Here is a 26,128-nt window from a genome sequence, read left to right on the forward strand (position 1 = left end):
CTCTCTCCTCTAAAGCCCCGTCTGGGAACTACAGTGCCTCCGGTTCCATTTGTCAGCTGTGTCTCTCTGAAAACTGGGGAAAGCTTCCCAGTGCCTTTCTGCTCTTGGCAATGTACTGTTGATGGCATTGCCTGGAACTTCTTCGCCCTGCATTTCTGTTAGGTGCGGTGCAAGACCCTGTCGGAGACTGAAAGCAAAATGTAAAGGTGGTCTTAGCACTGAAGCCTGGGGGCTGCTGTGGCTGCACCTTTGGTCTGTTTTGAAGGGAAAAAGCCAGCACCCAGTGCTCATGTGCTGCTGAGAACATACCACAGGGTGGTGGCGAAGTTAACCTCTGCAGTCGCTCATCCCAGAAGATTCCAGAAAGAGCTGAGCTCCTAACACTTTCTTTCTTTCTTTTTTTTTTTTGATACGGAGTCTTGCTCTGTTGCCCAGGCTGGAGTGCAGCGGCATGATCTCGGCTCACTATAACCTCTGCCTGCCAGATTCAAGCGATTCTCCTGCCTCAGCCTCTTGAGTAGCTGGGATTACAGGTGCCCACCACCATGCCGAGCTAATTTTTGTATTTCTGATAGAGATGAGGTTTCCCCATATTGGCCAGGGTGGTCTCGAACTCCTGACCTTGTGTCCGCCCTCCTTGGCCTCCCAAAGTGCTGGGATTACAGGCATAAGCCACTGTGCCTGGCCTTTTTATTTATTTATTTATTTATTTATTTTTCTTTTTTAAAAAAGAAATTGAGTCTTGCTCTGCCACCCAGGCTGGAGTGCAGTGGTGCAGTCATAGCTTACCACAGCCTCAAACTCATGGGCTCAAGCAGTCCTCCAGCTTCAGCCTCCCAAGTATCTGGGACCACAGGCATGTGCCACCACGCCCAGCTAAATTTTTTATAGAGATGGGATCTTGTTATGTTACCCAGGCTGGTCTCAAACTCCTGGCCTCAAGCAGTCCTCCCGCCTTGGCCTCTCAAAGTCCTGGGACTACAGGTGCATGCCACCATGCCAGGGCTTCTATCACTTTTACCTAGGCCTGCTCACCCCAGGCCGGCACCTTCCTCAGAGGCGGGAGGTGAAGGTGGCTGCTGCTGGGCATATGGGAGGTACAGGTGCAGACTATGTTGTGGATTCTCAGAGGACTGAGAAGCTCTCTCTCTCTCTCCCTAGGAGGCTTTCATAGTGTTACCAAAGTGGGTCTTCAGTGTTTCTGAACTTTCCTCTCCTTCATTTCCTTCCTTACCTGATTCCTTCTTTAAATTCCAGGACCTGGATCTTAATGTTTTTGTCCAACAGCAAGCCCCCTGTCTTCACCCCGCCAATCCCCTGTCTTCACTTCCCTCTTCCCACTTTATTTGCTTTCCCCATGGACCCATACTGAGGGTTTTGGGAGGATGGCAGCGGAGTATGGTGGAGGAAAGGGATTATTTAAAGTAGAAACCCGAAATTTTTATTATAGTAAACTTGGAAAATACAAGAGAAAAATTCACCCCTAGAAAATTATTGTAAACATCTAGTTTGTTTCCCTCTGCATAGTTTAACAACTGGATTGCCACATTTTACCTTGAGTTAGTGTCTTGATTTCATTGTTATGCTGCCTCCCCACTCCATGCTGTACACTTGGAGTGTGTCCTTCTGTGGTCTAGTTATTTTCACTTGGAGGAATGAACTTTCTGAGAAAATGTGTCGTGTCAGTCCTTTCTACTCATTAACCAAGAAATCACAATGTTGTTTTTCTTTCTCAATGTAGAGAAGTCATTCAGAATTCAAAAGAAGTTCTAAGTTTATTGCAAGAAAAAAACCCTGCCTTCAAGCCGGTTCTTGCAATTATCCAGGTAAGCTGAGAACAAGGTTCAGTCCTACTATTTTAGGATGACTTTCAATTAAGAAAATGATTGTATGCAAAAGAGCACCTGCATTTCTTGCCAAAGAGGAGAGGGCTCAGTTGGCAATGCTGTTTTCTTTGGTCTTTTGCTTCTTTGGGGTCGTGGGTGAAGTACTGCTCTGCTTCAGAGTGTCTTCTTGTGTGACTTTTCCTCTCTGAGGTATGAGTAGCTTTCAGAGGTCTAGGAGATAGGCACTTACGTGCATTGCATTACACAGGATATATCGTGGTCCATGTGTGCTCACAAATGCTTACCAAATGTGATTTGAAGGTGCTGGGGGAAAAAGTCCCACTTTGTTTCAATGGAGGCAGATGCTAGATGAAACATGAGTATTTGGTAATCTTTTCACTCTATCTTTTAAAACCTGCCGTAAACTTAATGGGACAAAAGTCATTACCCTGTCAAAAGAACTTTGCATTCCACATATTTCTTTTGGCTGCAGTCCCTGGTTCTGAGCCACAGTTGGCTCCAGTTGCCATCCTGATTGGCACACTTGTGTGATGGCAGGTGCCGAGAAATAACGAGGTGAGCCAAGCCTGGAAGCAAACACAGCCCGACAGTTGGGCTGCTACCGCGGGGCTTGGCATGCACTTAGGTTATCAAAATAGCAGCCTCTGGTTCCATCATGCTGCCGTGCTGCGTATTTCAGGATGACAGAGCTGTGCTCAAGTTACTTACATTCTCTGGGATCTGTATCCACATCTCATTACAAAGAAAGGCAAGTTAGAACAATAGAAAGAAAATTAGATTAGGGCTCGGGCCTCTTGGGAATCTACTGACTCCCTGGCTTTCCATCCAAAAGCAAACGATTTCAACTCCTACCTTTGGTGTTCTCATTTTTTGGCTTCTTTTTGTGATGGGGTCTTGCTCTGTTGCCTGGGCTGGAGTGCAGTGACATAATCTTGGCTCACCACAGCCTTGACCTCCTGGGCTCAAGCAATCCTCCCACCTCAGCCTCCTGAGTAGCTAGGACTGCAGGCACGCACCATCACACCCGGCTAATTTTCGTTTTTTTGTAGAGATGGGGTTTCAGCATGTTGCCCAGGCTGGTCTTGAACTCCTGGGCTCAAGCAGTCCACCGCCTCAGCCTCCCAAAGTGCTGGGATTACAGACATGAGCCACTGTGCCCAGTCAGCATCCTCATTTTTAGAGAGGGAAGCTGGCTATTTTACTATGTATGTCTTCTAATAGGAGGGATATTATTTTCCTTAAAAAAGTGACATAATTTGAAGGCCTGAAGAATTACTCTGTTAAATACTGGCCACGAGTCCCTTTTTATAAGCAGCAAGATTGTTTTTCTGCACCTTCCTTATTATCTTTGTAATTAGATCATCTGTAATCACAAGATTCATCTCTGGATTATCTTTTATGCCTTTTCAAGCTATTTTTATGTTGTTATGTTGTTTTTACTCTCCTAAGGCAGGTGACGACAACTTGATGCAGGAAATCAACCAGAATTTGGCTGAGGAGGTGAGGACTGTTGCTTTTTAAAAACTCATTATAACTTTTAACAATACATTCTCTTATAGTGACGAATAACCTTGTGTTCCTTTTTCAGACTGGTCTGAACATCACTCACATTTGCCTCCCTCCAGATAGCAGTGAAGCCGAGGTAATAATGAAAGAGCTCTAAACTCTTGCTGCTTCTTTCCTCTTAAGACTTAATAGGCCCATGGCATCTCTTAGTGGTAGCTGGGACAGATCTAACCTTTGCTTGTGGCTGAATGTTAGAGGGAAGAGTTCACTTCTTTTCTCTAGGGTAAATGCTTCATGATATCCTTGTTCCTGATCATTTGTATATTTCTACCGAAGACTTGAGCTGCAACTTGTTGAGTTCAGTTGTGTTTCCTCAGCTGTGGTGGCAGCGTCATCTAGTGGAAATTGTCAGGCTGAGGCAAGGAAACTAGACCTCGGGCCACAAATCCCTGTGCCAGGGCCCAGCCCTTCTGTGGTTAGCTTTTCTTCCTACTGGCTTCAGGTGATAGAAAACCTCAAATAATGGAATCTTAAATAACGTACAAGTTTATTTCTCTCTCTCTCTTTTTTTTTTTTGAGATAGAGTTTCACTCTTGTTGCCTAGGCTGGAGCGCAATGGTGCCATCTCAGCTCACTACAACCTCCGCCTCCCAGGTCAAGTGATTCTCCTGCCTCAGCCCCCTGAGTAGCTGGGATTACAGGTGCGTGCCACCACACCCGGCTAATTTTTGTATTTTTAGTAGAGACGGGGTTTCACCATTTTGGCCAGGCTGGTCTTGAACTCCTGACCTTAGGTGATCCACCCGCCTCGGCCTCCTAAAATGTTGGGATTACAGGTGTGAGCCACCGCGCCCGGCTAATTTTTGTATTTTTAGTAGAGACGGGGTTTTACCATTTTGGCCAGGCTGGTCTTGAACTCCTGACCTCAGGTGATCCACCCGCCTCGGCCTCCCAAAGTATTGGGATTACAGGTGTGAGCTACTGTGCCCAGCCTAGAAGTGTATTTTTCTGGGACATGAATAAAGTTTGGAAGTAGGCAGTCCTTGGTTGATGACATCACCAAGTCGTAGGAGCTTGGGCTCCTGTCCCTCTGCTTTGCCACCTTTGTGGTTTGGTTAACAAGCACTTTGTTCTGATTGATCAGTGAGGCCCAGCAGGTCTGCTAGTCATTTGTGAGACAAAGAATGGGAATTTGTAGAGTTTGTATCTGGCCTTGTACTATGTAAACAAGGGGGCATCTGAGTCCTATGGGGAAGGGCAGTTCTTTGCAGTACACAGAGGGCAAGGGGATTTATTAACCTTCCCTCTTTTCAAGGATCACAGGGCTCAGGTAAAGTTCATTGTCATCAACAAGAAAAAGGAAGGACAAAGACAGGTCCCTGCTGTCTTTAAAGACATTTCCTGAAAGTCGCAGTTCTGCATCCATTCAGTTGTCCTCTACCTAGTTGCCTGACCAACTGCAAGGGAGGCTGGGAAGTGTAGTTTTTATACCAGGAAGCCTTAGGTCATTTATTAGCAAGCTAAAAATCAAGAGTTTATTACTAAGAAGAGAAAGGAAACAGTATATTGGGCGATAAGTGTTTGCCACACTTGCCTAAGTGTACAATTGTAGCATTGTACACTTTGTACATTGTAGCATGGTACAAATATGAAGTGTTAAATATGTAACAAATACCTGTGATACCAGCAGTGACAGCATGCAAAGGAGGTTGTTGTTCATTTGCAGGATACCCACTGTCTGCAGTGGAATTTGCTTTTCTTTCTTTCTTTTTTTTTTTTTTGAGATGGAGTCTCGCTCTGTCAGGCTGGAGTACAGTGGTGTAATCTTGGCTCACTACAACCTCTACCTCTCAGGTTCAAGTCATTCTCCTGCCTTAGCCTCCCAAGTAGCTGGGATTACAGGCACCTGCCACCATGCCTGGCTAATTTTTTTGTATTTTTAGTAGAGACACGGTTTCACCATGTTGACCAGGCTGGTCTCAAACTCCTGACCTCAGGTGATGGCCTGCCTCTGCCTCCCAAAGTGCTGGGATTACAGGCTTGAGCCGCCTCGCCCAGCTGCAATTTGCTTTTCTTTAGGTTGTTTTGCCACTGGTTGTTTTGTTTGTTTGTTTGTTTTGAGACGGAGTCTCAGTCTGTCACCCAGGCTGGAGTACAATGGCGCGATCTCCGCTCACTGCAACTTCCACCTCCCATGTTCAAGTGATTCTGCTCCCCGTTCAGCCTTCCAAGTAGCTGGGATTACAGGCACCTGCCATTATGCCTGGCTAATTTTTGCATTTTTGTAGAGATGGGGTTTCACTCTGTTGGCCAGGCTGTTCTTGAACTGCTGACCTCAAGTGATCTACCCTCCCTGGCCTCCCAAAGCGCTGGGATTACAGGCATGAGCCACCTCATCTGACCTTGCCACTGGTATTGATAGCCCTTGATTTTCATTGTTGTTGTTTATAATTGACACATAATAATTGTGCACGTGTGAGGGGTACAGTGTGATGTTTCAGTACTTGGGTATGTTGTATGATGATCGAATCAGGTTAGTTACATTCATCACCTAGAACCTTTATCATTTCTTTGTGGTGATAGCTTCCAAGATCTTTTCTAGCTGTCTTAAAATATACAATACATTGTCATTAGCTATAGTCACCCTACTATGTAATAGAGCACTAGAATTTATTCCTCCTATCTAAGTGTAACTTTGTACCTACTGATTGACCAACCTCTCCCCATTTTCCCTCCTCCATCCCTCTCCAGCCTCTGGTAACCTCCATTCTGTTCTCTATTTCTATGAGATCAACTTTCCTAGATTACACATGTAAGTGACATCCTATGGTATTTGCCTTTCTGCACCTGGCTTATTTCACTTCAGGTTATGTCCTCCAGGTTCATTCATGTTGCCACAAATGACAGGATTTCGTTCCTTTTTATGGTTGAATGATATTCCGTTGTGTATACAAACCACACTTTCTTTGTCCTCCATTAATGGGTACTTGGATTGGTTCCATCTCTTGGCTACTGTGAATAGTGCTGTAATAAACACGGAAATGCAGATGGCTTCTCAGCATAGTCGCTTCAGTTCCCGTGCATATATACCTAGTGGTGGGAATGGCTGGGTCATATGATAGTTTTTTTTTAATTTTGTGAGGAATCTTCATACTGTTTTCTCTAATGGCTGTATTAATCTGCATTCCCACCAACAGTGTGTACAAGCTCCCCTTTCCACATATCCTCGCCAGCATTTGTTATTGTGATTTTTGATAATAGCCATTCTAGCTTGATATCTCATTGTCATTTTGATTTGCATTTCCCTGATAATTAATGGTGTTGAGTGTTTTGTCATATACCTGCAGGCCATTTGTATGTCCTTTGGAAGATGGCTGTTCACATCTTTTGCCCATGAATGTTTTCAGTTTGATTTAATCCCAGTTGTGTATTTTTGCTTTCGTTGCCTATTTTGTTGAGGTCGTATCCAAAAAAATCTTGTTCAGACCAATGTCATGAAGCATTTCCTCTATGTTTTCTTCTAGAAGTTTTATTGTTTGAGACCTTATATTAAGTCTTTAATTCATTTTAAGTTGAATTTCTTAGAAGGTGAGCAACGAGGGCCTTGTTTCATTCTTCTGTGTGTGTATATCCAGTTTTCCCAGCGCTATTTATTGAAGAGTCTCTCTTTCCACAATGTGTGTTCTTAGCACCTTTGCCTTGACTTATTTTTTGACAAGGAATCATTTATTCCCTATTTTTCTTTGGGAAAATTCTAATAGAGTGAATTTGTATGGCATTGTATTAAAAAAGAATAAGTACCTCAATGTATTAATTAAGATTTGTATTGACATTTGTTGCTTCTACCAAATGCTTGGTACAGGTGACAACAGTTTCTTCACTTCATTCTGGTCTCTGCTTGGATATTGTGGCCTCTGACCACCCCTCCACCCATTACTCTGTTAGCCTTTTGCCCCACTGAACCTTTATTTTTCTGCATGTCCTTTATTCTTTCCAGTGATTTTATTATTATTATTACAATTTGGAAGGGAGGAACTTCCCTTCTCCACTAGAGTGTAAGATCCACGAGGACAGTTTTGTTTATAGCTGTATTTCCTTTACTTAGAACTGATACAGAGTAGGTGGTCAAACCATTTGTTGAATGAATGAAAGAATGCTGAATGAATGAAACAAAGCTTTCTTTCTGATTTTGTACCTCAAATGGTTTCCCCTGCCCCTAACAGGTAGTGATTTTTGCTAGGCAATGAAAAAAAAATGGTAAACCAACCCTTCCTCAGAGCCTCTGAGTGAGATCTATATGCAAAGATAAGTATCTTCTCACTTACGAGCAAATATTTTTGTTAAGTGAGATGAATCAGGATCTTATCTCCTGGCATAAAATAGACAGAGAGGACAAAGTATTGCTTATTTAGAAACACACCCAGACATTCATTAGCTTCCCAAAATGTAGCTTGGTCTTTTTCCTAAATAGTGAATTATTTTAGTGTTTCCCATAAAAGGAGCTGTGCATGCTAAGAATTTTTCTAGCACAAGCCTTTGGAAAGGCTTCTTATGTGTCATTGAGGTCCAGATAACCCGAGGGCCTCTGTGACCGCTTGGACGTCATCATTAGTGAGCTGTGTTGAACACATTGTGTTTGAAGCGCACAAGCTTAGCTGGGCCAGGTTGGAAGGCTTCAGATTTATGTTTCCTATCCTTCATGAAAACTGGCAGTGTGTTGGCTTAAAGTATGCTTGTTGACAGAGAAGTGTCCTTTGTCTATCTAAACCTTAATAGCTGTTGAGCTTTGATTTTGTTCTGTTTTGTCTTTTTCTGGCATAGAGTAGAGCCATAGAAGGGCAGAGAAGTCACTACAAAAATTCAGCCAACCCTTTTAATTTTTCTTTTTTGAGCTTTATACATGTGATGAAAAGAAAAAAATAGGCTTTTTCTTATGCTTTACACCAAGTCTTCAACAAGGAGCAAAACAACAACAGCAAGCTTTAACAGATGCATTTTCACGAATCCGCTTTTTATATAAAGCTTCCTTTGTTGTGTCTCATTTTCACAAAACTAATTTTTATTTTGGTTTTTTGTTTTCTCTTTAGATTATAGATGAAATCTTAAAGATTAATGAAGATACCAGAGTACATGGCCTTGCCCTTCAGATCTCTGAGAACTTGTTTAGCAACAAAGTCCTCAATGCCTTGAAACCAGAAAAGGATGTGGATGGGTAAGAAAATAAAATCAAATAATCCACCTTTATGGCTAAATCACTTTTTCTATTGTGCCTGCTTTTATTTTTCTAAATTTCTCCTATTTATTTCAACTGTGTCAGTAATTAGATGAAAAAAATTCTTTTAAATATTTCAGGAGTCTGTAGGATTTTTTTTTTTTTTTTTTGAGACAGAGTCTCACCCTGTTGCCTAGGCTAGAGCACAGTGGCGTGATCTCGGCTCACCGCAAACTCCGCCTCCTGGGTTCAAGTGATTCTCCTGCCTCAGCCTCCTGAGTAGCTGGGATTACAGGCATGCGCCACCACACCTGGCTAATTTTTGTATTTTTATTGAGATGGGGTTCACCATGTTGGCCGGGACGGTCTCGATCTCCTGACCTCGTGATCCACCTGCCTCAGCCTCCCAAAGTGTTGGGATTACAGGCGTGAGCCACTGTGCCTGGCCATCTGTAGGCTTTTAAAATTCTGCATGCAAAAGTTACATATTTTGGAAAATACATTAGCCCTTTTATAGTGCTTCGGTGCCATATAATCTTACGCTATCAGATTCATTTAATAAGTTTCGGTCTGACTTATACAATCTTTAGCCAGCTCTACTCTTCTAAGAGATTTTTCCTTGGTAATTCTACCAGACCAGAGAAAAAAACTTAGAAACCGGATTCCCCAGCAGTACCATATTCTGTCTTAGTCCCAGGCCAGTTGAGAAAAGCAAAATAAATACTTTTCCTAATGACACAAGGTTTTATTTGAAATTTGGAGGGGAACATCATAACTATTGGGTAATGTAATGTTGGGCTGTGATTCATGTCATAGAGTAACGTAAGCTTCATAGAACAAAGGATACCGGCCATCTCCAGTGGGGGATAAGCATGCTTCCTGGGGATTAAAAACCCCATTTTGCTCCATGGAAATATAGTAAGTATTTTGTACTGTGGCCAAAAAGAACACAATGTGTTTATGGTTATAGGTTGTAAGCAGATTTATGAAGTTAGATTCCAGATCCAGTAGACCCTGCAGGGGCTGGATGGGGAGGCTGCCACCTCCCTGAGACACCCAGCAATCTTCCATTCTAGCCTCTTATTGTGACTTGAGTAGGCCCAAACACAGGCTGAAAAGGTGTCACAAACAACTCCAGCCCTGGCCGGGCAGGGTGGCTCACACCTGTAATTCTAGTACTTTGGGAGGCCAAGGCAGGAGGATCACTTGAGCTCAGGAGGTCAAGACCAGCCTGGGCAACATAGTGAGACCTCGTCTGTATTTTTCTTTTTTTTGAGTCAGAGCCTTGCTCTGTCGCCCAGGCTGGAGTGCAGTGGCACGATCTCGACTCACTGCAAGCTCTGCCTCCCAGGTTCACACCATTCTCCTGCCTCAGCCTCCCGAGTAGCTGGGACTACAGGCGCCCGCCACCACACCTGGCTAATTTTTTGTATTTGTAGTAGAGATGGAGTTTCACCGTGTTAGCCAGAATGGTCTCAATGTCCTGACCTCATGATCCACCCGCCTCAGCCTCCCAAAGTGCTGGGATTACAGGCGTGAGCCACTGTGCCCAGCCCCTCGTCTCTATTTTTAAGTAACCAATTACATATTTTTTTTAAAAAAACAACAACAATCTCCAGTCCTGTCATAGACTAACTTTAAAAGGAGAAGAAGTCCTAATCAATGAGAAAACTTTCAGAACTTGAAGGTTCCAGGGCATAGTTTCAAGTCTTTCATAGAAGGAGAGGAATTCATGCTGAGGCCCAGCCAGGAAACAACCAACCAACCAAACAACAACAACAGAGAGTAAAAGGAGACAACTATGAAAATGGTTCTAAATGTCTCCATTCTGTTACTAACTGGGATTGACGTACTCAGTTTAGGCTAGATAGTTGTGGAATGTTTTGTCCTACATTTGAATAGGGAAAGGCACAGAACCCTTCAGAAGTTGTGTGGTCACTCATTTTTCCCACCGCTTCCCACCCCGACTTCTCAAGGAGATAAATATTGAGATCAAGTTGAAATCAGACCTGTGCCTCAATCCCAGGTCTTACTGGGTGACTCCAGATTTATAGGATTGGTTCTGGGTTTTGAGTGAACTGCAAGACCATGCTGTTGTGTGACTCTAAGGATGCTAGTCCATTGGGGTCCGTTGAAAGGAGCTCCCTGGAGTTGTAAAGTGAAGCCCTGTATGGCCTTAGGCTGTGTCCCGGTATATTGGCAGAACCAGGACACCCAAGGCCAGGGCCAGGGTGAAGTTTCCTAAGGTACTACCTTAGAAAATGAATGGTCTTTATTGCCTGCTTCCTCTTTAATTCATTTTTTATGGTTTTTTTTTTTTTTTTTTTTGAGATGGAGTCTCGCTCTGTTGCCCAGGCTGGAGTGCAATGGCATGATCTCGGCTCACTGCAACCTCTGCCTCCCAGGTTGAAGCGATCCTCCTGCCTCAGTCCCCTAGTAGCTGGGATTACAGGCACATGCCATCATGCCCAGCTAATTTTTGTATTTTTAATAGAGTCGAGGTTTCGCCATGTTGGTCAGGCTAGTCTCATACTTCTGACCTCATGTGATCCACCTGCCTCAGCCTCCCAAAATGCTGGTATTACAGGCGTGAGCCACCGTGCCTGGCTGTCTTTAATTCATTTTTATGTATTCTATCTATCAAACATTGACTTGGATGTTATTTGGGGTTAATATATGTACATTACATGTGAGCGATTTTTTTGACTGGGCTTTGACTTAACCTACTCCCTTATTTTCTGATTTAGAGTAACAGACATAAACCTGGGGAAGTTGGTGCGAGGGGATGCCCATGAATGTTTTGTTTCACCTGTTGCCAAAGCTGTAATTGAACTTCTTGAAAAATCAGGTAGGATACTCCTTGAGAAATGCTGCTGTTTTCTATTTATTGGTATTTACATTTTTTAAAATAAGGATTTGTTTGGGGAAGAATTAAATTTTTAAAATTATTATTCTGATATCCTTTTAAGATGTTTCTAGAAGATTCTAATTGAACATAGAAGTGCTATTTCACTTTGACTTTATTTTTCTCATCTTTTGGGAGATACAGATGAATACCTAGAAACTTTTTCTAGTAAGACTATCCTATAAATTAAAAGAAAAATTAGTTGAGATAAATGATTAGCCCTGTTTTAAACATGCTCAGTTTCTCTCGTGAAACAGTTCAAAATAACCACAGTAAAATATGCTTCCAGTTGCAGCTTACTAAATCTGTCAATGTGTAGGCTTAGATAAGATTTACATTGAAGACTTAAATGAGGCCAGACAGAGTGGCTCATGCCTATAATCTCAGTGCTAGGCAAGGCCAAGGTGAGAGGATCACTTCAGGGCAGGTCGAGACCAGCCTGGGCAAATATAGTGAGACCTTATCTCTACAAAAAATTTAAAAATTAGCTGGGTATGGTGATGTGCACCTGTAGTCCCAGCTATGCTGGAGGCTGAGGTGGGAGGATCTCTTGAGCCCAGGAGTTTGAGGTTACAGTGAGCTATGTTTGCACCAATGCACTCTAGCCTGGGTGACATAGCAAGACCCTGCCTCAAAAAAACAAAAAAAAAAAAAAAAAAGAGAGAGAAAAATGAAGAAGCCAATAGATGTAGTTTAGGGTACGGGAACCTAGGTTGGGATTTATTGGTGAGCAGCTTGCTTTTCAGTAGTCAGGACTTAATTTCCATTGCTGTCCCCTTGACTTGGCATTTTTATGTCAATGAAATAGAAATGAATATTTTCTCTTTCTTCATTGTTAAATTTAATGAGTAAATTACTACCAAGTATTTATATATTTAAGGGCTTTCTAGCTGAGAACATAAAGATTCAACTAACTGGGCAGGCGCAGTGGCTCACACCTGTAATCCCAGCACTTTGTGGAACCAAGGTGGGAGGATTGCTTGAGCCCAGGAGTTTGAGACCAGCTTGGGAAACATAGGGAGACTCCATCTGTACAAAAAAAAATTTTTTTTTAATTAGCCAGGTGTGTTGGCATGTGCCTGTGGTCCCGGCTACCCGGGAGGCTGAGGTAGGAGAATTGCTAGAGCCTAGGAGGTAAAGGCTACAATGAGCTGTGATCACACCACAGCATTCCATCCTGGGCAACAAGCAAGATCCTATCTGGGAAAAAAAAAAATTCAATTAACTAAATATTTTTCTCTACTCCAATTTGAATTGCCCCTTCCTACCCCTGAACATGCAACAATCAAAGAAGAATTTCAAAAATATATGACAAAGTTTTATTAAAAGGTTAACATTCAGGATATATATGCCCTTTGGGCAGTAATATTAAGCTCAAATCTATGAAATAATCCATATCTAAAGTGCTTTTTCATTACATGGATGATCAAGATGAAGATTCTGAGCCACTTCATCAGAAAGTACTCAAAGAAAAGAGTAAATTAGTCTGGTAAATTATAGTTATATATTGCAGAAAGAATAGGAATTGGAACCAGAAGGGTTTGAATAGATAATTTTTGTTGATTATAACACCCCACTCCTAGTTCATTGTCATTGTAGGTTGGTGCTGAAAAAGGTCAAGTTTTAAAAAGGTTTTTTGAGATAGTCTTGCTGTATTGTCCAGGCTGGAGTGCAGTGGCACCCTCTCGGCTCACTGAAACCTCCACCTCCCGGATTCCAGTGATTGTCCTGCCTCAGCCTTCCAAGAAGCTGGGATTACAGGCATGTGCCACAATGCCCAGCTAATTTTTCGTGTTTTTAGTGGAGACGGGGTTTTACCATGTTGGCCAGGCTGGTCTTGAACTCCTAACCTGGAGTGATCTGCCTGTCTCAGCCTCCCAAAGTGCTGAAATTACAGGCGTGAGCCATGCACCTAGCCTAAAAGGGTTTTTTTTTTTCTCAAGTTAAAGTTTTTAAAGGAAAGATCTGAAGTTTTGAGTATAATACTGAATTTTCATTTGGTTAGTAGGTGTCAACCTAGATGGAAAGAAGATTTTGGTAGTGGGGGCCTATGGGTCTTTGGAAGCTGCTCTGCAATGCCTGTTCCAGAGAAAAGGGTCCATGACAATGAGTTCCCAGTGGAAAACATCCCAGCTTCAAAGGAAGGTAAATTTCATGTTGGAAACATACCATCTTGAAGGCTTATGTTAGAACAGAAGAACGTCTAGAAATGTCTAAGCTAAGCGCTTAATTCAAGAAGTTAGAGGAAGAAAATTGAATAGACCCATATCCATTAAAGATATTGAATCAGTCTGCTCACCAAACAAACAAACAAGAAAAGGCAACAGGTGGTTTTACAAATGAGCTCTATCAAACAAAGAACAGATGATTCTAACACAATCCTTTTCTCTAGCAAATGGAAAAAGAAGGAACATGGCCTAACAGACTTTATGAGTGCCAAAACCAAACCATGACAAGATGCTAAAGGAAAATTAACAGGCCAGTTTCAGCTATGAATATAAATGAAATAATCATGAGCGAAATCTGAGAATACCAAATACAGCAGCAAGTTAGATTTCTTTTAGGATTCCCAGGTGATTGAACATGAGAAAATCTATCACTGTAATTCACCACATTATGATTAAAAACTAAATTCTCATCATAGTAAGTACAGAATAGTCATTTGGTAAATCTAGTATCCATTATGACCTTTTGAAAGTAATTATAATTTTGATGAAAATTATTAAGAAGACCTATATAAAAGCAGAAGTATCATCTTCATGGAGAAGATGCCATGTCTTAAAGATATTAATTGTCTGCAGATTATAAACTCCTGACATATTTTTTGTAGAATTTGACAATCTGATTCTGAAATCCAAATGGAAGCATAAAGGACAAAGAGAGTCAAGACAATTTTGTGGAAAAACTAGGTGGGAGACATTCCCAACCACATGGTGTGAATTATTAAGCACTTACAGTAATTAGGATAATATGGTAGACAAACAGACTATCAGAACAGAAGAAAGTGGAAATTTATGCATATATGGAAGCTTGAGAGCAGGTACTGCAGATCAATGGGGAAAAGATTAACAATTAAAGGCCGGGCGTGGTGGCTCATGCCTATAATCCCAGCACTTTGGGAGGCTGAGGTGGTCGAATCACTCGAGCTCAGGAGTTTCAGACCAGCCTGGCCAATATGGTGAAACACCATCTCTACTAAAAATACAAAAAAATTGGCCAGGTGTGTCAGTGCAAGCCTGTAATCCCAGCTACTCAGGAAGCTGAGGTAGGATAATCGCTTCAACCCAGGAGGCAAGGGTTGCATGAGCCGCGATCGTGCCACTGCACTCCAGCCTGGGTAGCAGAGTGAGACTCTGTCTCCAAAAAAACCAAACAAACAAACAAAAAACTAAAACATTAACTATTCAAAATCATGCTGACTTAACTAGTTACGTATATGAGTCTAGCATAGGATTGCTAACCTGGTACTACATATAAAAAAATCACTTTCTATATTAAAATACCTAAATGTGGAAAGCAAAACTGTAAAACTTATAGAAAAAAATACAAGCGTATGCATTTAAGATGTTGGCATTGGAAGGATAGCTTAAGAGACCCCAAAAGCACAGATTGCTAAAGAAAAGATACATAAATCTGACTACATCCAAATTTTTAAAAACCCCAAAGTTTTTCTTTCTGAAAAGAAGTTCTTAAAAAAGTGAAAAGACAGCTATAGTGTAGAAGATATTTACAACAAACATTTAGCCAGCAATTAGTATTTTATAAAAGATTCCTACAAATCAGTGAGACAAAGACAATCTGTTAGAAAAACAGACACACGACAGGCCTCTTTCCTAACAGATGAGGAATCTGAGGTTTAAAAGACACGTGAAAAGCTGTCTGGTTTCCTACTGTTTTTGCTCACCAGTCATCTTGGCAGTAGGTAAAAAGTGCCAGTTAGACATATCGACAAATGTCTGGAGCCATGGGAATTCATATATTGCTGGCAGGAGTTTAAATTTGAAATAGGCATTTTGGAAAGCAGTTTAATGGAGTTTCAGCTACTCTTTGACCTAGGAATTTCACTCTAAATATATATCATACAGCTGGGCACGGTAGCTCACCCCTGTAATTCCAGCACTTTGGGAGGCTAAGGCATGCAGACCACCTGAGGTCCGGGATTCAAGACCAGCCTGACCAACATGGAGAAACCCCATCTCTACTAAATATACAAAATTAGCCAGATGTGGTGGCACATGCCTGTAATCCCAGCTATTCGGGAGGCTGAGGCAGGAGAATCACTTGAACCCGGGAGGCAGAGGTTGCGGTGAGCCGAGATCACACCATTGCACTCCAGCCTGGGCAATAAGAGCGAAACTCCATCTCAAAATATAATAATAATAATAATAATAAGTATGTATATAAACATCATAGACAAAATAATAATAATAAGTATGTATATAAACATCATAGACAAAACTTGCCCACATATACAGAAAGGTGTGTTTACAAATGGTCAGAGCAGCATGTTTATAGTGCAAAAAATTTTGTTTGTTTGTTTAAGACAGAGGAGCGGTGGTGATTCTGTGGGTCTTGGCCCCTTTCTGCTGTCAGGGCTGAGTTGGCTCCATGAGTTGGTGAAAGCAGTATCCAGCCAGGTGCAAGGGAGACAGGGGCAGGATTTCGCCTTTACTGATGGGCAGGCCACATGTCCCCTGTAGAACGGTGACTCTTGAATATTGAGAGGACGGTATCCCTCCCTGAGCATCTTCTGGAGCTTGATGACCACTAGGGAGTGTATCAGAGTCACGTGCACCAAATATGTTACCGGTGGCAGCTATTCGAGTTATCCCGAGTTCATGCTGGTGTATCCGTACAGGTCTGCAGCAACTTCAGCTCTTGCCTCCTCAGGAGAAAGAATTGGACTGAGGGCCATAAGATAGAAGGAGAGACTGAGGCAATTTTCAGAGCAGGACGGAAAATCTAGCAAAAAGCTCTAGAACAGTAAGGAAGGGAAAGAAGGAAAGTACAACTTGGAAGAGGGCCAAGCAGGCGACTTGCAAAACCAAGTACACCGCAACAAGTATTTAAACAGTGACCTAAATGCCCATCAGCGTGAATGGATAAATCAGTATAGTTGCACGTAGAGTATGCATAGACATATGTTCCTAAAACAGAATGATATACAAGCAGTGAAAATTAATAAACTAGAGCTGTAGATAGCAACATGTTTTTTTGTTTTGTTTTTTGTTTGTTTGTTTGTTTGAGACAAAGTCTCACTCTATCCCCCAGGCTGGAGTGCAGTGGCACGATCTCCGCTCACTGCAACCTCTGTCTCTTGGGTTCAAGTGATTCTTCTGCCTCAGCCTCCCGAATAGCTGGGACTACAGGTGTGCGCCACCATGCCCAGCTAATTTTTGTATTTTTAGTAGAGACGGGGTTTCACCATGTTGGCCAGGCTGGTCTGGAACTCCTGACCTCAGGTGATCCGCCCACCTCGACCTCCCAAAGTGCTGAGATTACAGGCATGAGCCACCGTGCCCAGGCCGGAAGAATTTTTTAAAACACTGTTCAGTGAACAAAGACCCAAGCTGCAGAAGGATGTATTTCATATAACACCATTTATATATGTCTGAAAGCAACACAGCATATATATGTAATCTAATACATACATACATATAATATGTATTATATATAATCCTAATATATATATAGAATCAATATATATATTTAGGTCAGGACATTTAGATCACTGTTTAATATATATAAGGATTATATATAATATATATTATATTATGTATTAATTATTTAATCCTAATATATGTATATTAGGATTCTATGCAAATGAAGTAAAAAATAAAGAAATAATGCAAACTGCAAACCAAATCCGAAAAGCATTTATTGAAGCAAGGATGTGGATATAGATGGAAAGAAAACCTAGACACGTTCATGCCTTTTTTCTTAAACTGGGCAATAGGTGTTGTCTAGATATGTTAGGATATTGTTTTCTATTTTTATGTCTGAAATGATTGTTTTTCATTTTTAAAAATGACAGTACAGCTCACAGATTTCAAGCAAAGTGAAGTTTTAAATGAATGCATTAAGTACAATCAGTTACTACAGAATGTGATCTAAAAATACATGTTCCTCATGTTGCAGAGTGAGAATGGAAATGAGGAGTAAATTGTAATCCTGCCAGGGAAGCCAGGTGTCTCAGCAGATCTGGACTCTTTGCATGGCAGGTGGATCTAATTTATGTAATGCGTGGGTTAAGACAGCTCAGGAAGGCAGCCTGGCAATGAGACCTGAACCTGTGTGCGTTTTTAGCAGTCACCGCGTGGTGGCAGCCTATCCAAGAAAATTCAAGGGCAATATTTTGCTCTTGAGAGCCTAGCAATTTTGATTTGGAAGCTCGGTGGAAGAGGAAAATAAACCTTGCCCTGCACTGAACAGCTGTGGTGAAGAGAGAAAATAACTTCCTTGGCAATTGAATGTTTTCGCAGCTGTCACAGATACTTTTGCTAGTTGTATCTGTATTTTTGAAAAACAAAGACATTTTTCAAAGTACTTTTTTATTACGGGAATAAATCACCTTGTCTCTGTACTTTGGGATGAATCTCATCCGAACTTTGAGAATGATTAAGTGACTTCACTTTCTGGAGAAGCTAGTCATTGGGTAACATTCTTGTTTTCATATGTATCAGAAGGTTCTCTTTCATAGTTGATGTTGCACACGTTTTTTTCCCCTAAGTCCTTGGTATTTATAGTGGCACCACTGCAAATGTTAGAGGCTGTCAACTTTCATTCTTATTATTGCTTCATCTTTGTGGCCAAAAACATGGGAAGAAATGTTCATGGCCCCACCCCATACTTGTCCCCCCTCTACCTGGCTTACCTACTTATGTCAGGCTCCTGTCTCACCACAAATGACAGCCTGTGTCTTTCATGTTAGCAGCTAGTCTTTCACTAGCCACATACCTCCCCGTAACCCATATGCCTCCCTGTGTCTGCCCGACATTTGAATTGTCGCTGTTCTTGTGTTGTATTTTTATAAGAAGAGTGTATGGGGCAGAAAACCCTTGCCATTCATTTCCTGAGTAGGAATTCTAGCCTTCCTTGGAGTCGTGGTAATGTGGAGCCATGGTAATATGTGGATTGTACCACTCAGTGGCTATCAGGAGGCCACAGTGGTGCACAAAGCTACCTAGGCATGGGTTAGTGTCCTGGGGCACCCAATCGGGACAGACTCTGTCCACACCTGGCACACCTTTGGAAAAACGTCACTGTGAAAAACACTGAAAGTAAAAATTTTAACAACGGATAGGGATTTTTTTCCCCCTTGAGACAGAGGCTCACTCTGTTACCCAGGCTGGAGTGCAGTGGCGTGATCTCGGCTCACTACAACCTCTGCCTCACAGGTTCAAGCGAAATGCCTCAGCCACCTGAGTAGCTGGGATTACAGGCGAGCACCACCTAAAAATTAGCCATGCCTGGCTAATTTTTATATTTTTAGTAGACATGGAGTTTTGCCATGTTGGCCAGACTGGTCTCGAACTCCTGGCCCCAAGTGATCCACCCACATGGCCCTCTCAAAGTGCTGGAATTATAGGCCTGAGATGCTGTGCCCAGCCCAGATGGGGATTTTTGTTGTCCAGTTAATGAACCAAGAATAAAAGTGCATTTTAAGATTATAGTCTCTTCTCCTTATTGGCAATGGTAAAAGAGTTAAGAAAAGAAGAGAACAAGCTTAGGATTATGGCTACTAAGTAGAAGGACGTTATCTTTGACAAGCATTTCTGATGTGCTTATTTATACCTGACATGGAACAAGACTGCCCCCTCAACACATCCCTGCTGTGGGACATCTGGCTGGGGAGTTCCAAAGCTGAGGGTGAAAGGTTTGGGCATCGGGTATGACTGTGTAACACTAGAGTTCTATCTACTATCTCTTAAACTACAGGTAGTCTTAGCAGTGTGGGCTCACCTTCTGGTTACCAGGCAGCCTGCCTCAACCACTCAAAACTGCCTTTGAAGGTTTCCAGTCGGGCACAACATTTGTGTTCTCATTAAGCAGTAGAGCACAGGCTTTGGGGACACACAGCTCTGGGCTCAAGCCTTAGCTGTCGCTGCTCTAAGCCTGTTTCTTCGTGTAGAATGGCAATTGTAATACTCCCTACTGCTGGGCATGGTGGCTCACGCCTGTAATCCCAGCACTTTGGGAGGCTGAGGCGAGCGGATCACGAGCTCAGGAGATTGAGACCATCCTGGCTAACACTGTAAAACCCCGTCTCTGCTAAAAATGCAAAAAATTAGCCGGGCGTGGTGGCGGGCGCCTGTAGTCCCAGCTACTCGGGAGGCTGAGGCAGGAGAATGGCGTGAACCCAGGAGGCGGAGCTTGCAGTGAGCCGAGATCAGGCCACTGCACTCCAGCCTGGGCGACTGAGCAAGACTGTCTCAAAAATAATAATAATAATAATACTCCCTACTTTATGGGGCAGTTGTGGGAATGAAATTAAATACTAATGGGGACTGGGTGCAGTGGCTCACGCCTGTGATCCCAGCACTTTGGGAGGCTGAGGTGGGCAGATTGCTTGAGCCCAGGAGTTTGAGACCAGCCTGGCAACATGGTGAAACCCCGTCTCTACAAAAAGTACAAAAATTAGCCAGGCATGGTGGCTGTAGTCCCAGATACTTTGGAGGCTGAGGTGGGATGACCGCCTGAACCTGGGGAGGTCGAGGTTGCAGTGAGCTGAGATTGCACCACTGTACTCCACCCTGGAGTGCAGGGTGGAGGAAAAGAAATATATAGGCCAATTAGGCAAATGTGGGTCAGTTGGGCAAATCACTCAAATCATAAGTAGATAAACTAGTAAAATAGTGTGACTTAGGATCCCTCACTGGAAGCCTTGTATTACATGCTTCCGTTGTGTGGATGGGTGAAGGAGAAAGTGTCTCTAGCTCTCTGTCTGTGAGGTCTCCCAGCAGAATATTGGCCAAGGGAGTGAAACCAAAAGCAAGACTACCAGGAGACAACGTCCCAGAGAGAGGAGGGACTGACAGAGCAGGTGCCCAGCTTTGGCCAGTCAGGCTCATCTTCCAATCCTCAGTAGATTACTATCAACTTTAAGTGATGTCACAGAGTCCCTTCCTCCAAAACTGTGAACCTCTTCCTTCCCATACCTCTTGTTACTCGGAAGTCACTCTACTTCCAAACATGTTGGCTAGAGATCCCTGATGGGCCAGTTATTACTCTGAGGCTCTGTAGTTTTAAAGAATAGTTACATCCAGTTAGTTACAAATAGAAATCGATCCTTTCTTTGTCCGTCTGTCTAAACGGAAGGATAGTCCTTTTTTTTTGAGCTGGAGTCTTGCTCTGTTGCCCAGGCTGGAGTGCAGTAGTGCAGTCTTGGCTCACTGCAGCCTCTGCCTCCCGGGTCCAAGTGATTCTCCTGCCTCAGCCTCCAGAGTAGCTAGGACTACAGGTGCACGCCACCATGCCTGGCTAATTTTTGTATCTTTAGTAGAGACGGGGTTTCACCATGTTGGCCAGGATGGTCTTGATCTCCTGACCTTGTGATTCACCTGCCTTGGCCTTAAGTGCTGGGATTACAGGCATGAGCCACCGCGCCCAGTCAGAAGGATATTTTATGGACCCTAATTAGGTATAAAATCTCCATGGAGCCTGAGCATGAAGAATTGAACTTCTCGGGGTTCCACAGAAACCAGAATAGACTTCTGTGTTTGGTAGCTTTATAACTTACGCCCATTGGGGTGTATAGTTGAAAATTGAGAATAAATTTCCTGTTCTGTTTCTGAGCATCTTTTCCAGGCTTGGAGATGCGTTGAGCATTTCCACGGAGACCCTAGAGGTGGGGAGGGGAAGAACGCCTGGGCATTTGTCCAAATTAGCCATATGCTGTGGAGTGTCACGTCAGGAAGCCAAGGCACTGGAGCTAGTGCTTTTGGGCAGGGCTAGGGAACCCCCCTGGCCTTTCCTCCACCCAAATGCAGGCCCCCACACCCAGCGTCCTGGGCCCTGCAGGGGAATGACACTGTTGGTATCACTCTCAGGAATGAGTCTAGATTTGGAGATAACCTCTTCCTGACCTCGATGATTTCACTCTGATGCCAAAACCAGTCTGAAGTGGGTGTGGTTTTGCATTTGGTGTTTACAATGTGGAGCGGTGCCCTCGGCATGGAAGGAAGAGGTAGGCAGGTACGGGCAGGGCCCTGCTCCCTCGGGAGTCTCCTCTGAACCTGTGGTTAGGGCACAGCTGGACAATGCTGAAATGGTCTCCAGCTGGGAGATGAGGTAAACCTCAGCTGCACGCAGAAGAAATAACCTAGAAATCAGAGAAGCGTTTTATGTTTTTCTCAGAGGATCTCATTTCTCCCTCTCCTCCTGAGCACAGAGATCCTCAAAACTGGTATTCACAGAAGGAAAAAATATAGGTCTTTCACCTTTGAAGGATCAAAGTGTCTAGGTTTTTTTTTTTTTTTTCTTTTTTTTTTTTTTTTTGAGCAAAGCTGAACTATCACAAAGTTCTTTTCAGTTTAAATTTAGTGCATGGCATGGCTCATGAACGGCTTTTAAAAGTGAATTGGAAAATTCTAAATGTACTTGTATTATACATGTGAAAGGATGACTTTTTGAAAAAAAGAATAATGTCTATTCCAAACAGGAGAAGGGAGGAACTCTAGCTTTTAAACTGCATTAGATTAGTGAGTTACGTGACAATTCTCCTTTTAACAGGATGGAATGCACTGAAAGCAGGAATGTGCTATTGTGACAGTAATGACAGCTAATGTTAATTGACAGAATGGCTACTCTGAACCAGGCACTGTCTTGTACTCCTGTTATCTCAGTGGTCTTCACACTTATTCTGTTAGGCAGGAGTGTCATCCTCCCCATATTACAGATGAGGAAACTGAGGTTCAGAGAGGAGACTTTGCAAAGATCATGCGATTAAAAAATGGTAGAGGTGGCACAACAGCCTGTGTTTTTAACACTGTCCCATGCAGCTCTTATTCTAGATCATCACATAAAGTCTGATCTCTAATCTTGAGAACCAAAAAGCACCTGCCACCTCAGATGAGAGAGACCAATACCCTAGACACTCAGCTTGTGTTGAATTCACTCTTATTTTATTTTGATGTTTGTAATTCCAGAGCCATGCTTGTTAAGAGAGTTGAGCTAAAGTAGACTGAATGCTGTCCCCTCCCTGAGGCCTGGGGCTCATCACCAGCTATCCAGGCTCCCCTTTCAGAGGGGATGGTGAGCACCTTTGGAAAGGGCAGGGGTGGGCACACAAGGCAGCCTCAGTTAGGCGAGTTCATTCCCTCCCCTGCCTGCTGTGGGTGAGATGGAGAAAAAAGCGCTGGGCCCTCCTGGACATCACAGCCTCATGCTCAGCGAGTGACTGAGGTCATCAGTAGCACAGGTCATCAGTAGTGTGGAATTAAGTGCACTGAATAGTGTTGGTCCCTGAGCTTTGTTTGACAGATTTAGGGGGTCAGCTCCCCACTTTCCCCTCTTGCTTTTGTCTGATCATGCTCTGTTTATTAATACCAGGGAAGAAGGTGAATAGAACTTTTTGGAAAGTAAAAAAAAAAATCAGGCCATTATACTTAGCAGTGCTGAGAGAAGGATTTGTGAGACGACATATTCAAACTAATGGGCATAAGACCAAGAAGGGGCTGTGTGGCCTGGTGTGGTGGCTCACGCCTATAATCCCAGCACATTGGAAGGCCAAGACGGGTGGATCACGAGGTCGGGAGATCGAGACCATCCTGGCTAACATGGTGAAACCCTGTCTCTGCTAAAAAATACAAAAAACTAGCCGGGTGTGGTGGGGGGCCCCTGTAGTCCCAGCTACTCAGGAGGCTGAGGCAGGAGAATGGCATGAACCCATGAGGCGGAGCTTGCAGTGAGCCGAGATTGTGTCACTGCACCCCAGCCTGGGCAACAAAGTGAGACTCCGGCTCAAAAAACAAAAAGAAAAACAAAAAAACAAGCGTGGTGGGAGAGTGGGTCGTGTAATTCATAGACTGATTGGTCTTAGGTGGTTCAGAATTTAAGCTGAGAAACTGAAATTGAGAAGAAATGATGTATTGTTCTTATACCAAATATGTGAGTAAAAATACAATTAAAACACCATCTATCTCCACTTTTCCCAAAAGCACCTCCCTTTTACGATGCCCTTCCCATACCTTATAGACAAAATATTCTAATTTCAGTCTCAGTGGATTATGTTCTAAATATTTGAAGGTTGATCTGAACATGGAATGTATTTTCTCATAGAGATAATAGTATAAATGGAGTTAGGGTCATGGGATCGCGAAGCCAATTCCACTGCAGTGGAATCATATAGACCTCTCCGATTTTTCTGTGGGAAACTTCATCTGGAGCTTTAACTCACTTCTTAGCTCTGGGGTAAGTTTCAGCCTCCATGAGGTCTTTGTTACTTTGCAGTCACCTGTGGCCAACCACAAATAAGTCTTTGTGGTCATCAGGGGCCAGATGGGAAAATGAGGTGTAGTCTGCACAAAAGACAGCCTACCCCAATTCTGGAAGAAGGGCCGCAGGCCTATGTCCTGCAGAGAACAGGCGGGAAGCATCGCCTTCAGCCCACTGGCGGTGGGTCGTCTCCCATTTGCTTTTCTGCACTATCAGCAGAGTCTGGCTTCCTTTTCCACCCCTTCTCCAATGTGAATGCTTTTTAAGGATATGGAATTCGACTTTTTTTTTTTTTTTTTTTTTTTTTTTGAGACAGAGTTTTGCTTTTCTTGCCCAGGCTGGAGTGCAATGGCATGATCTCAGCTCACCACAATCTCCGCCTCCCTGGTTCAAGTGATTCTCCTGCCTCAACCTCCTGAGTAGCTGGGATTACAGGCATGTGCCACCATGCCCAGCTAATTTTGTATTTTTAGTAGGGGCAGGGTTTCTCCATGTTGGTCAGGCTGGTCTCAAACTCCTGACCTCGGGTGATTCGCCTACCTCGGCCTCCCAAAGTGCTGGGATTACAGGCGTGAGCCACCGTGCCTGGCCAGTATTAGAATCTTTTAATGGGAACATCTTAAACATAACCTGTAACAATGAAGCACCTTATAATTGTGTGGAGATTTCCTTTTCACAGCTTTTTCATATATGCCTCGCATTCACCTGGCAACCCTGCAAACTGGACATTATGCTCACCAGAGAGCCTTGACCCTGATTGTCGTTGGCAAGGAGCAGTGTCTGGACTTGAATGCAGGTTCACGGGAACTCCACCCATGGTGTTCTCCCGCTGCGCCTCAATTCCTCACTTTTCAAAGGACGCAGCGGAGGCCCGGAGAGTTTCTGAAAGGAAATGGAATGCAGAAATCTGTCGATGTGCAATGTGAGACTCAGAACTGAAAAGCATAAATGTCAGGAAATGCAAAGCAGAATTTGCCCCGGCAATGGCAGTTTGCATGAATGCGAAGACGCTGTATGGATGAAAGTTTGTGGCTGGCGGCACAAGCATGAATCCTTGGAGCTGCTGTTCCTCTAGGAGCCTGGCTTGCCTGGTGTTGCCCTGGGAACTGCAGCTTGAGCATTTCCTTAGTTTTTGTACTAAAGGAACCAAAATAAGGTATTTTGGTTCCAAGTCTTTGTCATGTGAAGGAAACTCCCCGTTACCACCCCCCATCTACACACACATTCTCTCTCTTGGCCCCACTTTTGAATTTTATGTTTTTCCTAAAGTATAGGGAAGAGAATTATTATTATTATTTTCCTTTTGAGACGGAGTCTCGCTCTGTCGCCAGGCTGGAGTGCCGTGGTACGATCTCGGCTCACTGCAAGCTCTGCTTCCCAGGTTCAAGTGATTCTCCTGTAGAAGGGAATTATTTTTGATGAGTCATTAAAGTATATTCATTCCCAGAATGGTGTTTCAGTTTTCCTTTTATCATCTGTCATGACTTTTTTAAGTGTGAAGCTTACTTCCAGAAGAATTGTCTTTTCCAGCATTTTGGACACAACTAAATATCTTTGGTATTTTCTTCTCATATGTTGAGCAGTAAATTAAGTTGAATGGTGAAGTTAGAGGTGAACTTAGGAACATTTAGAAAAAGGAAAGTCACTTATTATTTTTTAGGGGAAAAATTTGGTAGATAAATGCTGTACTCCCAATTCCCAGATGTCCATTTGGCTTGTAGTCATTTTGATTTATGAAATAATCATAAGAAATGTCTTAAAATTTTAAAAGCCAATAATTTGTTCTACTAATCACAGATGAGAGTGGAAATAAAAGAAATACACCCAATTCCTGAAAGGCAAAAATTCTCTCAGGATGAGATCACTGGGTGGACATGAAGTGGGTAAAATACCTTTTGCTGCAGTTGTCATCCCCTTATCTTGCCAAAGTATGACAACATCTGAATGAAGATGGTTTGACGTTCTTAGTTTAGAGTAGTTATACTATTATTTTAACATTCCTATTTAATGGTATGCTTAATACTGCAGGGAAAGGTGGATATGAATTCATAGCTACAAAGCAATAATCTTATGATCAATGTTCATTTAATTTCAAATACAAAGTTAGACATTCAGAGTTTAAAAAATTAATGAACAGGCTGGGTATGGTGGCTCACGCACTTTGGGAGGCCGAGGCAGGCGGATCACGAGGTCAAGAGTTTGAGACCAGCCTGACCAACATGC

General features: G+C 43.0%; 1 protein-coding gene across 4 annotated transcripts in view; it reads left to right on the forward strand.

The window, feature by feature from the left end:
- Positions 1-26,128, forward strand: part of MTHFD1L (methylenetetrahydrofolate dehydrogenase (NADP+ dependent) 1 like) — a 233,309-nt gene that overhangs the window by 8,391 nt on the left and 198,790 nt on the right. For 2 of the 4 annotated variants that reach the window (XM_023206150.1, XM_023206153.1), the window contains exons 2-7: positions 1,742-1,826; positions 3,297-3,347; positions 3,436-3,489; positions 8,441-8,565; positions 11,313-11,413; positions 13,476-13,615. In XM_023206150.1, the coding sequence (XP_023061918.1) occupies positions 1,742-1,826; positions 3,297-3,347; positions 3,436-3,489; positions 8,441-8,565; positions 11,313-11,413; positions 13,476-13,615 (556 nt within the window). The remainder of the gene's footprint in view (positions 1-1,741; positions 1,827-3,296; positions 3,348-3,435; positions 3,490-8,440; positions 8,566-11,312; positions 11,414-13,475; positions 13,616-26,128) is intronic. The other 2 variants (XM_023206152.1, XM_023206154.1) reach the window with 1 other exon arrangement.

The sequence above is a fragment of the Piliocolobus tephrosceles genome, chromosome 5 (assembly GCF_002776525.5).
Source record: "Piliocolobus tephrosceles isolate RC106 chromosome 5, ASM277652v3, whole genome shotgun sequence".
Classification (NCBI taxonomy): Eukaryota; Metazoa; Chordata; class Mammalia; order Primates; family Cercopithecidae; genus Piliocolobus; species Piliocolobus tephrosceles.